Genomic DNA, 13,380 nt, shown 5'->3' with positions numbered 1-13,380 from the left:
CGGTGGATTGGCACATGGGAGCCCGGGTTCCAATCTGAACTCACCACTGGCAGGGTGAAACAGCCAAGTCCTTTATTGGCCTTTGGTTTTTCTCTATTAGTAAAATGAGTGGGCTGGATTGAGCTGTAGGGACCTTCCGGCACTTTCTGCGATCCTAAGAACAGTTGGAAACTTCACTAGCAATGATTTACCATGGGCTCCTGAGGTTTAAAGGCTATGACTCCAGCACCACTAGGCCCTGCTCTGCATTGTCATGGCCTGTAACTTCTCAGACAACAGTCTTGTGGAACACTACCTCAAGGAAGGAATCTCTGAATCAGATACATAAAGTATCTGAGGCTACTTTACACAAGCTTTACCAGAAGCTTCCACGATCTGGGCAAATTATGAATCTCAAAAGCAAAGCCAAAGCCCATATCCTCCTATTATCAGGACTTACAGTCAGGACATACAGTTTTCTATACCTCAATTACTATGATTCCCATTTTACACTCATGATAAGTGAGAATTAAGAGTAAAGTGTGAAGTTTTTCTGGCTATGCATCAACAGCCTTAAAACAGTCAAAGTATTTGACTCAGTGATTATAAAATTTTAAAAATAATAATCCACCCCAAGGAGATTAACTGGGTGTGGTGCTTATCATTTAGTTACTTTAAAAACGTGAGGTAGGGGCACCTGAGTGGCTCAGTTGGTTAAGCATCTGCCTTAGGCTCAGGTCATGATTGCGGGGTCCTGGGATGGAGCCCCATGTTGGGCTCCCTGCTCAGTGGGGAGTCTGCTTCTCCCTTTGCCTGCTACTCCCTCTGCTTGTGCTCCCTCTCCCTCTTCCTCTCAAATAAATAAAATCTTACCAAAAAAAAAAAAATGAGGTAAGAATGAACTAAGAGGTCAGAGACCGTATCACTTGGAAAAAAAAGCTGTAGATTATGTGTAACGTATCTGTGAGTGTATACATAGAAAGCCAGACACATCTGTGGTTGTACCGTTGTAGATATTATATGCAGTGGGAGACGTATGAAACCGGAAGATAGCACTCACACACACCAAACTGTGGGTTGTGTGCGTTACCTGGGATTTTCCAACTGTCTATTGTTTGGAATCTCAAAATAAAAGACAAGATTCAAAACACAGAATTGAGTGGCTGAATGGTACTTACCTTCTCAGGAAAAGTAAGAATTTTGGCCACATGAACTGGCACAGCTACCTCATCAATCCTGAGATTGGGGTCAGGTGAGATCACTGTTCTGCCAGAAAAATCCACTCTCTTTCCTGAGAGATTGCCTCTAAATCGACCTAAATCAATAAAAACAGGTCATAGGTCTCCAGGAACAAACGTGTGCTGTTTTGGAATAATATGACCACAGAGAACTAGGAAAGTCTGTGATTTCCAATTAGATAAGCAAGACATACACTCCAGAAAAAGGTAACAAAGGCAGTAGACTGTCTCCTGCACATTTTGTTGAAAACATACCCTGTTTTCCCTTGAGGCGCTGGACGAAACCTCTGGTCCACTTCTTGGGCGCCATGTTGAGGGGAATGCCCGAGAGCTCGCTGTTAATGTAGAGGGCACACTGCAGTTGCAGGAAATCCCAGTCTTCCATGATCATCTGGGTCTTTGCTCCTGATATCCGATGCTAAAAATAAGCAGAGAATGAAGAAAACATGATCCTAGGTCGACCTGACTTTCTTGATGAGACATGTTTCCATAGATACGCTGTTTGCATAAGTGTTTGCATAGTACTGACCTTTTTAATGACGTCATTTAGGAAAATGATTTCTGTCAATTTCATTGTCAGATCATCTTCATTGGTGCCAGATTTCAAATCGCTCACGACGGAGGGTCTGATACACAAAGGGGGCACTAAAAGTCGTGTGAGAATCAAATCAGAGGGCTTTCCAGCTTCTGGGTTCATTAGAAGTAGAGGAACATCTTCAGCTGGGATTCGTTTAAATAAATTCAGAACTACTAAGGGATTCAAGTTTTCCTATGGAGAGGAGAAAAGAAGAATGGAGAGACATGGTAACTTTCCACAGTTTGGGCAAGGGTTTACTTCTCCATGCTCTCCACCCCATCCACCACTTAACTCAGAGTTAACTATATGCACTGACAGAAATTTCTGTTGGTAACATGCTATGGTGGCAGAGCCCACGTACGTGCCTTTTATTCCAATTATTTAAACCAGTAATTCCACTTCTAATTATTGCAAAGGTAATGACTTGAGAAATCAACACAAAGATTCAGCTACAGGGATGTTCCCTAAAGTGGTTGACAGTGAAGACTTGGAAATAGCCTGACAGGTTGCTGGCTAGGTAAAATCATAGTATATCCATACACGAGCAACCACGAAGCCATTAAAAAAAAAAAAAAAAAGACACTACAGAAATGTAGCTACTGCTATGAAAGCTGTTCATAAAATATTGATAAATGGAAGAAGCATGTGTATGATATGATCTCATTTTGGGGGAAAATGTACATCTGTACAGAAAAGAGGAAATGGACGTTTAGCAAGGTGTTAACAGTACTGTCTGCAGGTGAGTGGAATTATAATCTTTTTGCTTCTTTGTTTACATTTAAATTTTCTGCAGTGAGGCACCTGGATGGCTCAGTTGGTTAAGTGGCTGCCTTCAGCTCAGGTCATGATCCCAGGGTCCTGGGATTGAGCCCTGCATCGGGCTCCCTGCTTGGTGGGGAACCTGTTTCTCCCTCTCCCTCTGCCTGCTGCTCCCCCTGCTTGTGCGTACTCTAATAAATAAAATCTTAAAAAAAAAAAAAGTGTTAAAAAAATAAATTTTCTGCAGTGGACTTATATTGCCTTCATATTTTTCTTAAATATTGCCTCTGTATCAACTTCATTTTATAGAAGTGCTATGCTATAACAACTTACTCATAATATAAGAACTATGCCCATGATCAGATACTCAAAGATGAAAGGTAAGAATGGTCAGCTTGCGTCTTGTTGCCAAAAATTACATTTTCCTGGGATCAAAGACTGTGTGACAAAGAATACATGTTACATGCAGAACTCACTATGCATAACTTAATGAGATAGGGAACAAAGTTAAGAAGAAGTGCTTGAAAAGCCACTGCCCTTAGGACACTGTCACAAGAGGAGGTTTCTGTGGGCCTGCCCTGGAGATGGCAGTGGGCTTGGGGAGAAAGAAGGAACCCTGCCTGAAGTTCTGTGGTCGGGGACCCTGCCCACAAGAATTCCCTTCCTCAGCTTTCCTGCCTCCCAGCCACAAGCACCTCATGGCCACGTGAGGCAGTTGGAGGAAATCTACACTAAGAGTTCTAGGAACAGGATGAAGGCTAGACGTCACCTGCAGTACCAGGGTCAGTGCTAGACAAGAACATCACAGAACTGAAGGCTGTTGCAGGAGGGCAGGAGGACTAACGAGTCTGCCGACCAGTTCCTGGCCAGGCCGCTACTCAGGAGTGACATCACACCTGCCTCCCAAAGGGCACAGGAAGAGGACCCTGACTGATGGTTATGTACTAGGAAACAGAAGTTAGGGACGGCTGGAGAGACGAAAGAAGGGCTGTTTGGTCCGAGGCACAATATCCAAACAGCCAGGGCTCCCTGGTGGAGTGTGGGCTGCCTGGATGGCAGAGAGAAGCTTGGCCTGCTGCTCAGTCTGCTGAGGACGCTGTGGAAGGCATTTCTACCTGGTGGGGAGGCAAGACTGATGCTATCTATGGAAAGACTCTTTTTTCCTTTTTTTTTAAAGTAGGCTCCACGCCCAGTGTTGAGCCCAGTGCAGGGCTTGAACTCACAACCTTGAGATCAAGACCTGAGCTGAGATCAAAAGTCAGACACCCAACTGACTGAGCCACCCAGGTGCCCCTCTATGGAGAGACCTTAACTGCAGGTTCACCAACTCCTGGATTTGCATTAAAACGGGGAGTGGATATACAGTAGTCTTCTGGAGATAGAATCCAGAGTTTTTGTTCAATTCCTAAACAGATCTGTGACCCAGAAAAGGTCAAGAACCACTGTGCTAGGATCTCCTCTGACTCAAGGATGCTGTGCTGCCCCATAAGGACACATGAAGTTCCAAGTTCCTGGAAATTAAATGGATAGGTAAACACGTCTGGATGTGGACCATCCTGAGATTAGCGAGCTTCAGGGCAATACACCCACCTGTCTGAGCGACACCCCTCTCCACAAAAGGTAAAAGTGACTCACTAATGCTTTGTTCACTTAGGTGACTAAAGGGTCCTCTCTGAGGAAGGGCCATTCAGAATCAGGCCATGGTGAATTCCTGTTTTGCCCCCTCCCTCCTTTCACAGCTGGTAGAAGAACCAGGATGAGCTGATGGACTCTGATAATTTTGGAGGCCCCGCCACTGCTCCAAGCACTGTAAAGGCCTCAAACAGGACTGCAGAAAAACAGATTTTGTTACAGACCACACTTAAGGAGAAACTAACAGAAATACAAGATGGAACACACGTGTTGTGTAAGGAACAGACAATGGACACTGAGTCCCAGCATACATGCAGAGAGGGGAGGAAACTTGACCTGTCTTTACCATGACTGTCATTACTTATTTTATAATTTGGTTGTAAATTAAATCATGCAGTTGCACTACAGACATTTGTTTTTATTTGTTTTTAAAGGTTATTTATTTTGAAGTAATCTCTACACCCAATGTGGGGCTCGAACTCACTACCCCAAGATCAAGAGTCCCATGCTCTTCTGACTATTATTAAGGCTTTTTTTTTTTTCCAAGAGAGGGAGAGAGAGAATCTTAAGCAGCCTCCAAGCCTGGCACAGAGCCTGACACGGGGCTCCATCTCACAACCCTGACTTCATGACCTGAGCCAAGATCAAGGGTCAGACGCTTAACTGACGGAGCCACTCAGGGGCCTCATCCTGTCATTATTATCATGATGCTGTCAGGAGTAGTGTTAGCTCCTGTGACTGGGTAATGCGCTCTAAGCACTTGCTCTGCACCAGGCACTGTGCTAAGCACTTCATCTGGAATTCATCTCTTAATCCTTACAATAGCCTGAAAGCAGATACTCTTGTAATCCCTGTTGGTAGCTGAGGAAACTCCAGTCAAGGTTGGGTCACGTGTCTAAACTCACAGAATAAATAAGCAGCAGAGCTGGGCTCTCATCTCCCATCTGACCCCACAGTCCAAGCTCTTCACTACCCTAAACCACCTCTAGGCTATCGAACTGGGTAGAGTGGGGTGCGGTCCACAGGGAGGTGGTGGCCCTGGGGGAACACCTGAGAGCCAAGCTGGATGCTCTAGACTAGTGACTCTTAAACAGGACGGGGTTACCTCCAGGGCCAAGTCATTCGGGAGACTGTGCCCAAACAAGGTGCCTCCCAGGCCATATAGGAGTATTGCGCTACTGTGGAGAGTGCGTGGAGCAGGGAGAGTGGCTGCCGGTCCTGGGCAGAGAGCTGGCTGGGGGCACGTGGTGGTGGGGTGTCAGGGAGGCTGATCTGGGAGCAGCAGACTGTGTGCAGGGGGACGGCAAGTAAGGCTGCCCCCCAAGAAAGCCCGGGCACCCCTCAGGCTCACAGACCAAGGCTGCTCCCCAGGCTTCTGACAGCTTTCTGCACTCGAGTGCCTGCAAAGTGCCTCTCTCACAGCTGTCCAAGGGCAAGACCGTCTTCTACAGCTCACACACTTACTTTCTCTGCAGTAGCTTCGCCCTAACTGCCTTGACGACACTTCCGCTTGAATCAATTGCTGACACCCAGTCTCCCCATTTCCAGGATTGCTTCCATTTTCCAGAAGTCTGTGCACATGCTCACTGACCCCTGACCACTCCCTCTCCCACCCAACTCCCTGGTGGTTGATCATCAACTCCTATCCACTCTTACCGCGCTCAGTGACTCTGGTCTCTGGCTCCTTTATGGCCACCTAGGCTCAGGGTCTGTTTTCCTTGTAAACCACCCCCCGCACCCCATCGAGGCAGAATTCACATATAGTAAATTGCACAAATCCTAAAGAAATTGATGCATTTTTACACACATACAGTACACATACTAGTGTTCAGAACAAGATAAAGAATAGTTTCATCTCTCCATAAAAAGACCCTGATACCTCTTGAGTCAGTACCAAGCCCACACCCCAGGGGTAACTGCTCTCCTGACATCTGTCACCACAGAGCTGTCCGGCCTGTTCTTGGATTTGATCTACATGGAATCATACGCTATGTAACCTCTTGTACAGCGTTCCTTGTTCTCAGCAGGATTCTGACATTTGGCCAGGCTGTGTGGGTCAAGAGCTCACTTCTTTCACTGCAGGACAGCATTCATCGTGTGGAGCTATGACAATTTGTTTACTCTCCTGTTGACAATCATCTGGACTGTTTCCAATTGTGGCTTTTACTAATAAAACTGTGACGAACATTCTTGTACAAATATTTCTGTGGACACAGGCACTCAGTTCTCTTGGGTATGTACTGAAGAGTAAAACTTCTAGGCTGTATGGTAAGCGTAGATGTCACTTTACAAGAAATCGTGGAACGGTTATTCAGAGTGGTGATAACCTTCCACATTGCCACTGTCGACGTATGAGTGTCAGTCACTTCACATCCTTGCCAGCACATGGTTTTCAGTTTTTTTACATTTTAATTTTTCTAAGTGTGTGTGTGTATAGTTTTAACTAGCATTTCCCTGATGACTAATAACAATAATTTTCATTTATTTATGAGCCATTTAAGTATATCTTTTTGTGAAGTGCTAATTCAAGTTTTACTACCACTGCTTAAAATCAGGTTGTATTTTTCTTACTGATTTTGAAGGACTGTTTCCGGTATTCTGGATATGAGAGTCCTTTGTCAGATACACGAACGCTGACTGCTTTCTCCCAGCCCATGGCCTGTCTTTTCGTTCTCATAATGGGGTGTCTAGGAGAGCAGCCAGGCTCTTCTGCAATTCCATCATTTAGTCACCATGCACTTTCCTGCTCAACGCCTTCTGTGGCTCTGTGCTCCTTGGAGCTGGATGGGCTCTACACTGAGCTCTCTCTTGTCTGGTCTCCAACACTCCAGTTCCCTTGGCTACAGTCGTCTGGGTCATCTCGGGCAAGGCTGTCTCAAGGGCTACTGGGGATTAAACAGGAGGCAATTCATGTGAAGAGCTCGGACAGTGCCCAACTCTAACAGCAGTCGTGGAAGGCAGGGTGCTTTTGTTAGCACTGCCTGCTCTTTCAGAGCCTCCGCTTCAGAATCAGCCACTGTCACCTGGACATTCTGAGCTCACTGCCCTTGACTCGGTAAACCCGACTCACACTTAAAGACCAGATCACACCACGTCTTTCCTCAGGCTTCCCTAACCAAGTCCAAAGTGCCATCTTCCTCCTGATTTCCCACCGAGCCACTCGTGTGATGGTCAACGCCCTGCCCTAGGATATCAGTTATTCTTTTCACAGACTAATTGCTTGTGACACATCTAAACTGTGGGACCAGTGACAGGAGACCCACTATTTCGCAGTTCCTGATTCTCTCCATAAGTCTGATAGAACTTGGTACTCAGTAGCCACTCAACTTATCTGTTAGTCTTGTATACTACCAATTCTAAATGGTACTGTGGGAATTAAATACTAATCGAAATCAGAGCAAGGCAGAACAGGGTACCTCATAAAATTCTACTAGTTAAGTCTGTGCCAAGTAAAATAATGGGAGTTTCCTATAATTTCTCAGTACCCACGTGAGAAATGGCATCGCTCGGTTCATGTTCTATACAGCCAATATCTCTTACAAAAAAACACAAGACCTATACAATTAAAAACGTGTTAGTTACAAGGCCAGTCTACGTTAAACATAGTGTAACATAAGCACTTGGCATGAAGTGTTCCTAGAGATCTAACTTAATGTGATTTCTCAGTTTGAGAGAGGTGTCTATCAGAGAGCTGGAGGGGGCGAGAATGGGTGTGTGTGATGCACAGGGAGGCAGGCGGAGGGCAGGCATGTGTTTTCAGGCTCACCTGTGCCCTTCCCAGCAGTGGTTCCACTTCTTTGTTATGCTCAATGGCTGTTTCAAAAGACTGAAGGAAATTTGATACGATAGGATCCACCACTTTTTTATTGGTCTTGTACTTCTCATGAATTATCTTCAGTAATCCGCATTTCTTTACGGTACCTGTTAAGAGTGAATTTTATTTTACCAAGGTTTATTTACCAAATTTTATTTACCAAGGTTGGACTAATGAGGTACTTGGGTCAGGCTGCCCTTGAGGTTATAGTCTGGGTAATGAGATCACTGAAAATGCATTTGCTAACAGGGCATCAGTTGCTAGGCTCTAAAGCTTAGCTTGCGAGGAAAAAAACCTGACTTCCCAACACTGCATAAGACTAATAAGCTAAGTGGACCAACGTGAGTGGAAAGGGCTTTGCTCAGCCTTTTATGTGCTCTGCTCACCATTAAAAGCGCCACAGTAATGGCAGATGTTCTTCTTTCGGCACTTATCAGAGATTTTCTTCTTCAGTCCACGTTTCTGGAGGTAGGTCAGGCCAGGCCTCTTCAGATAATCCAGAAACTGCTTCTTTTCCTCCTGGGACAGCATGATGTGGCAGCAGGTTTTACAGATCATCTTTTAAAAATTAAGACAGATAAAAGGTTGAGAGATGAAAAAGTCTTTTCTTTTAAAAATGTCACCCCTACCTCAAAAAAAAAAAAAAAAAAAAAAAAAAAAAAGTCACCCCCTACCTCTCGCCCAGGACACGGAAACTGAGCGACACGCCCAGAGATATGCACAGAGGGCTGATGTTCACCAGAACGGTAGCTGTAGTCATAGCTGGCTGGCAGGATTTCTGCTAACTGATTTTTTAACTTTGAGCTATTCGTACTGCTGGATTTATGGTTATTTTTCACAGCGTCTATCTACCACCTATCAGCTACTCAAGAAAAATCAAATAAAGAATCCTTAAGCAATTTAATTTACTGCAATATGCAAAATTGCGTGTGTCATGTAAAAATTCTCCCTAGATGTATCCCGACCATTCACAATTTCTAAGCTCACTCCAATGTCCCTGAGCAGTAATTCCTAAGTTTACGCCTTGAAAATGAACACATCTGCATCTACCTGTAAGATGCCGATAACTGCTCTGAAGTAGCCGACGTGAAAGCATGGCAACTCCAAGTCAATGTACCCGTAGTGGCCCAGACAGTCAGCCAAGTTCTTCCCACAGGTTTCACAAGGGCGGTCCTTCTCACTTGTACCCTTCGGATAAAAGCACACCCAATTATTAACGAAGACCACTGAACGGGAAAGCGGGACCAGGTGACTCTGAGTCAGAATCACCCGGGAAGGTGCAGCATATTCACATCCCATTGACCAAAGGCTGGAGTCCCTGAGATGGTGCAGGAGGAAGAAGGGAGATGGAAAGAAGCTCTTGCTTCTTCCGACCTGGCAAGTCATCAGTTTTATCAGCATGTCAAAACACATGGAGTGGGAGGGGTGGGGCCTTACCATCCTATGGTCAAGCACACCATACAGCAAGGGGGCATGGTTGTTGTCCTGGCTGTACAGGTTCTTACTCACAACCTGGATGTGGGCCTGCTGGCGCATCTCCTCAGGGGACTTCATTCCAAAACAGATGTGGCTTCTGGAATAAAAAAAACCAGGGGTGTTAGGGGCGCCTGGCTGGCTCTGACAGTACAGCGTGTGACTCTTGATTTCGGGGTTGTGAGTTCAAATCCCATGTTGGGCATAGAGCTTACTTAATTGAAAACAACAACAACAAACAGGGGAGCAATTACGTCAAAACCACTTACCAAAAACAGTGATTGCACAGTGACCCACCATAACAAACCTTACTCTTCCAACTGTTTACAGGCTCTGCGCCATTATTAAATATATTCAGATCTCTCCCATTTTTCCTTGGTAAACACCCCTTCACTCCCCTGAAATCATTTCCATTCTTATTGTCAAATGAATGGTATTCACCAAGGTCACTGAGCCCACCTGCTCGTTAGATCCTGGTAAGAATGTTCTCATCCTCCTGCTCTGCAGTGCTGGATGTTAACTCCCTCTTCCCCCTTATCTTGAAATATTTTCTTCTTACAGCCTTGGGGATACCACATACTCACTGAGTGCCCCCGCCCTGTGCCAGCTGTTCCTTCTTTTGTGGTTGCTTCTTCTATGCCATCCCTTAAATATTCTGAGCTCTCCTCACCTAGGGATGCAACCCTCAACCCCTTCTTTTCATTCTAGATGTCCCTCCTGAGTGATTGTGTCACTCAGGTACATGTTAACGTCCGTCTAATCTCCATCTGTAGGCCAGCACTGCTATTAGCGGGAGACCATAGAGACACTTATTCTGCACAGCTGCACAGGCACCTCAAACACAACACAGCTAAAATAGAACCCAACACTTTCATTTCCCAAATCTGCTCCTTCAATCATCTGACCAACAAATTGGAGATTTACTGTGTGCCAGGCACCATCCTGGGGAGCTCAGGATACAGATTAGATGAGACAGACAAGGTCCCTGCCAACATGGGGCTCACAGTTCAGGATGGGCAAGACAGACAATAATATAGGGTTTTCCCTATGCGGCAAAACCCACTTGCGCCCACCAGGTGACCAGTTCTATGTAGGTAACCAGATGGTTGTTTCTTCCCACCATCTTCCACTGACCAGACTCAACTCCCAACACCAGACCAGGGCAGAGGGTGAGCCTTGACTCCTTCCCAGGATGACACAGGGACAGACGCTTAGCAGGAGAGCTGATGTTGTTCCTGCCCCCTCCCTGCCTCCTCCTTGGACCCTGCAGGCAACACATCTTCCTTTGGCCCCTGATTTTGGAAAAATTCATATTCCTGACCTATGTTTAGTTTTTTTCCTACCATTTCTATTTCATACATTCTTATACATTTAACTTATAAAGTAGATTGTGATATTATTACATAATGAATTAAAACATATGAATTAAAACAAAACCCAGTCAGTATAATAGAGCGCAGAAAGCTAACGGTACAAGATGGAATCAGTGTGATGTATGGGGTTAGGTCATGCTGGGCTTGGGAACATTGGTAGAGAATTTACATGTTAGTGCAATGGAAAGCAGCTGGAAAGTTTTAAACTGAAGAGTCAGAAATCTAATTTGCATCTTAATACGGTCTCTTGGGCTGCTTTGTGAGAACAAATTACATCTCAATATGGGTGGGGTTTGGGGTGGGAGTGAGGGGCTGGGGTGAATATGGAAAGACCACTTGCAAGGATTCCTTCAACTAAGACACTTGTTCCCCATGAATGGAAACCATCTAAACAGCTGCCCAAGCAAGAGATTTTGTGTATCAATCTCATTTTCCCTTCTCTTGTTCCTACTCCTGTCAGTTTTACACCCTAAACCCCTCTGAAATCCATCTCTCCACTGACTCCACCACCCTCATGCAGGACATCATCATCCCCTCCTGGACCCCTGCAGTGGCATCCAAGGTCTCCCTCTTATTCTGTCCCCCAAGAATCAAGAGATCTTCCAGAAGGAGAACTCTTTTATCAAGATATTCCCCTGCTTAAAACGCTTCATAGGTTCCTTACTGCCTGCAAGATGATTCTGGAACACAGCCTCAGATCTCCTGCTTCCTTCTCATCACTCCCTTTCTCCCTCCAGTATGCTCCTTAAAGACTGTTTAGTCTGCATTCTTCTGCTTGTACCTCTTTCTCATTAGGTGCTCTTAGAACACCTATACCTACACTTGTCCTTGCACTTGCCGACACTGACTTGTCTACCTTCTTCAACTAGAAGGGGAAGTAAGGTCTTATTTATGTCCTAACCCTACTGCTTATGGACCTTCCTCAGTCAAGCATCTGTTCCAAGAATGATTGGTTCATTTTTCCTGTGGAAACTCTAAGGGGAGGCCATGATCTGATAAATAAACCCTGAAGGAGAAGGCCCAGAAGAGCAGCCTAGTTTCTGAGACTGCTACACATCGCCCAGTGGTACAGCTTTCTAACTGGAAACTCTATCCTTTCGGTCAGCAAATATTGCCTGTGTTACATGCTCTGCAGCAAAACCAGAATTAGACACAGTCCCCGCCCCAGATTGCTCCCCACGCTGCAGTGGCAAAAGATTCGCTGGAAGAGGTCATCGTTTGACTTCGGGAGGACTCGCGCATAGGCCCACGGTGCGCCCATCGCCACGGCTCACATCACATTCCCAAGCCCAGGGACCACCCCCGGCCTGCAGTCCCCCAGGTGCGGGAATGCTCTCTGCCTGACCAATTTTCTTTGGCCTACCTTGATACTCCTGAGCTTCGCCCACACCTTCCGCTGACTCCTGGCCCTCCCCTTCCAACTGAACCTCAACTCTGACTCTTTGAGACCCGGGAACCCTGACCTCGCACCCCCTGCCCTTCATTTCTCCACCCTTTCGCCATTCTTGTTCCTCCTTACATTTTCTTGGCCACATCCGTCTCTCGGAACTGTTCCTTCACCATGGTGACGGCTGCCGGGGTACCCTCCTCGATACTCGGGGAGCTACACTACAGAAACGTAGCTCGCCGCACCTCCCGAGGCTGCTTCTAGCCTCGTTGCTAACATCTCCGAGGCATCCTGTCGGCCACCATAGAGCGCCCCATGTGGTCGCTTCCTCTTCCGCTACTCGCCGGGGCGTCTGTCAGTCAAGAGAGGGCTTCGGACAGGCTACTTTCTGCCTTCTCCCTACACTGCCATCTTGCGGCACCTCTTTGAAACTGCACCGGGGCCTGTTCTGTAATTTCAAAAGCCCTTCTGCGGTTCGTTGTCACCCGTGCAGAGAAATTGCAACGCCTTGCCTCTTACTGTTTAGGCAATCAGAAAGACAAAAACTGCATGAAATGGAAAATCGTCATTATCAACATCAATACCATCTTAATTAAGATTCTCTAATTTTTAAAGTGAAGGTGGAGGCTAAAATGAACCTGCCCAGGGAACAGAGGCACCAACTTGGAGACCACCAAAGGAAATAAGCGGGTCAGAAAACACAGCCATGCGTGCAGTTTACAAAGTTACTTTAAAAAAGAAATGAATTAAACTTATATTATTGATTACAAAAACAGAAGCTATAAATCTGCGAAAAGTAAGTCATGGTGTGCAAGGGAAACAAGATGAAGGGAGAATAGGAATCAAAGATCATTAATGTATCGAGGAAATAAACTGCTTGCCCACAGTCTGTGACGACTTGTGGGAGGTGATCCTAGTGTGACACCTCAGCACGTGAGACTACCAAGGAAACCATACCACCATGGGATTTAGTGCTACAGAGCCAGGAACTTCTTTACTGTTTGTGAGAAACTCTAGACAGAACCCAATCAAGTGGTTCGACACCTTTAAGAAAGGATGCTATTCAGACTCTGGGATCCTCATGAGTAAAACACAAATGTAACAGACAAAAAAACAAAGCAAATCATACTTTACTTATTTCAGCAGTT

The 13,380-nt window shown here is 45.7% G+C and overlaps 1 protein-coding gene across 2 annotated transcripts in view; it reads right to left on the bottom strand.

Moving 5' to 3' along the window:
• POLR3A (RNA polymerase III subunit A) overlaps positions 1-12,561 on the bottom strand; it is a 48,818-nt gene extending 36,257 nt beyond the window's left edge. For both annotated transcript variants that reach the window (XM_045783274.2, XM_045783275.2), the window contains exons 1-8: positions 12,365-12,561; positions 9,437-9,572; positions 9,050-9,187; positions 8,386-8,557; positions 7,952-8,106; positions 1,747-1,986; positions 1,473-1,635; positions 1,158-1,294 (exon numbers count right to left, since the gene is read on the bottom strand). In XM_045783274.2, the coding sequence (XP_045639230.1) occupies positions 1,158-1,294; positions 1,473-1,635; positions 1,747-1,986; positions 7,952-8,106; positions 8,386-8,557; positions 9,050-9,187; positions 9,437-9,572; positions 12,365-12,408 (1,185 nt within the window). In that variant the 5' untranslated portion in view covers positions 12,409-12,561. The remainder of the gene's footprint in view (positions 1-1,157; positions 1,295-1,472; positions 1,636-1,746; positions 1,987-7,951; positions 8,107-8,385; positions 8,558-9,049; positions 9,188-9,436; positions 9,573-12,364) is intronic.
• Positions 12,562-13,380: the final 819 nt, after the last annotated feature.

Source organism: Ursus americanus, chromosome 6, assembly GCF_024610735.1.
Source record: "Ursus americanus isolate L20-20 chromosome 6, mUrsAme1.1.p, whole genome shotgun sequence".
Taxonomy (NCBI): domain Eukaryota; kingdom Metazoa; phylum Chordata; class Mammalia; order Carnivora; family Ursidae; genus Ursus; species Ursus americanus.
Note: the sequence above shows the minus strand (reverse complement) of the source record. Positions and strands in the feature narration are given on the sequence as shown.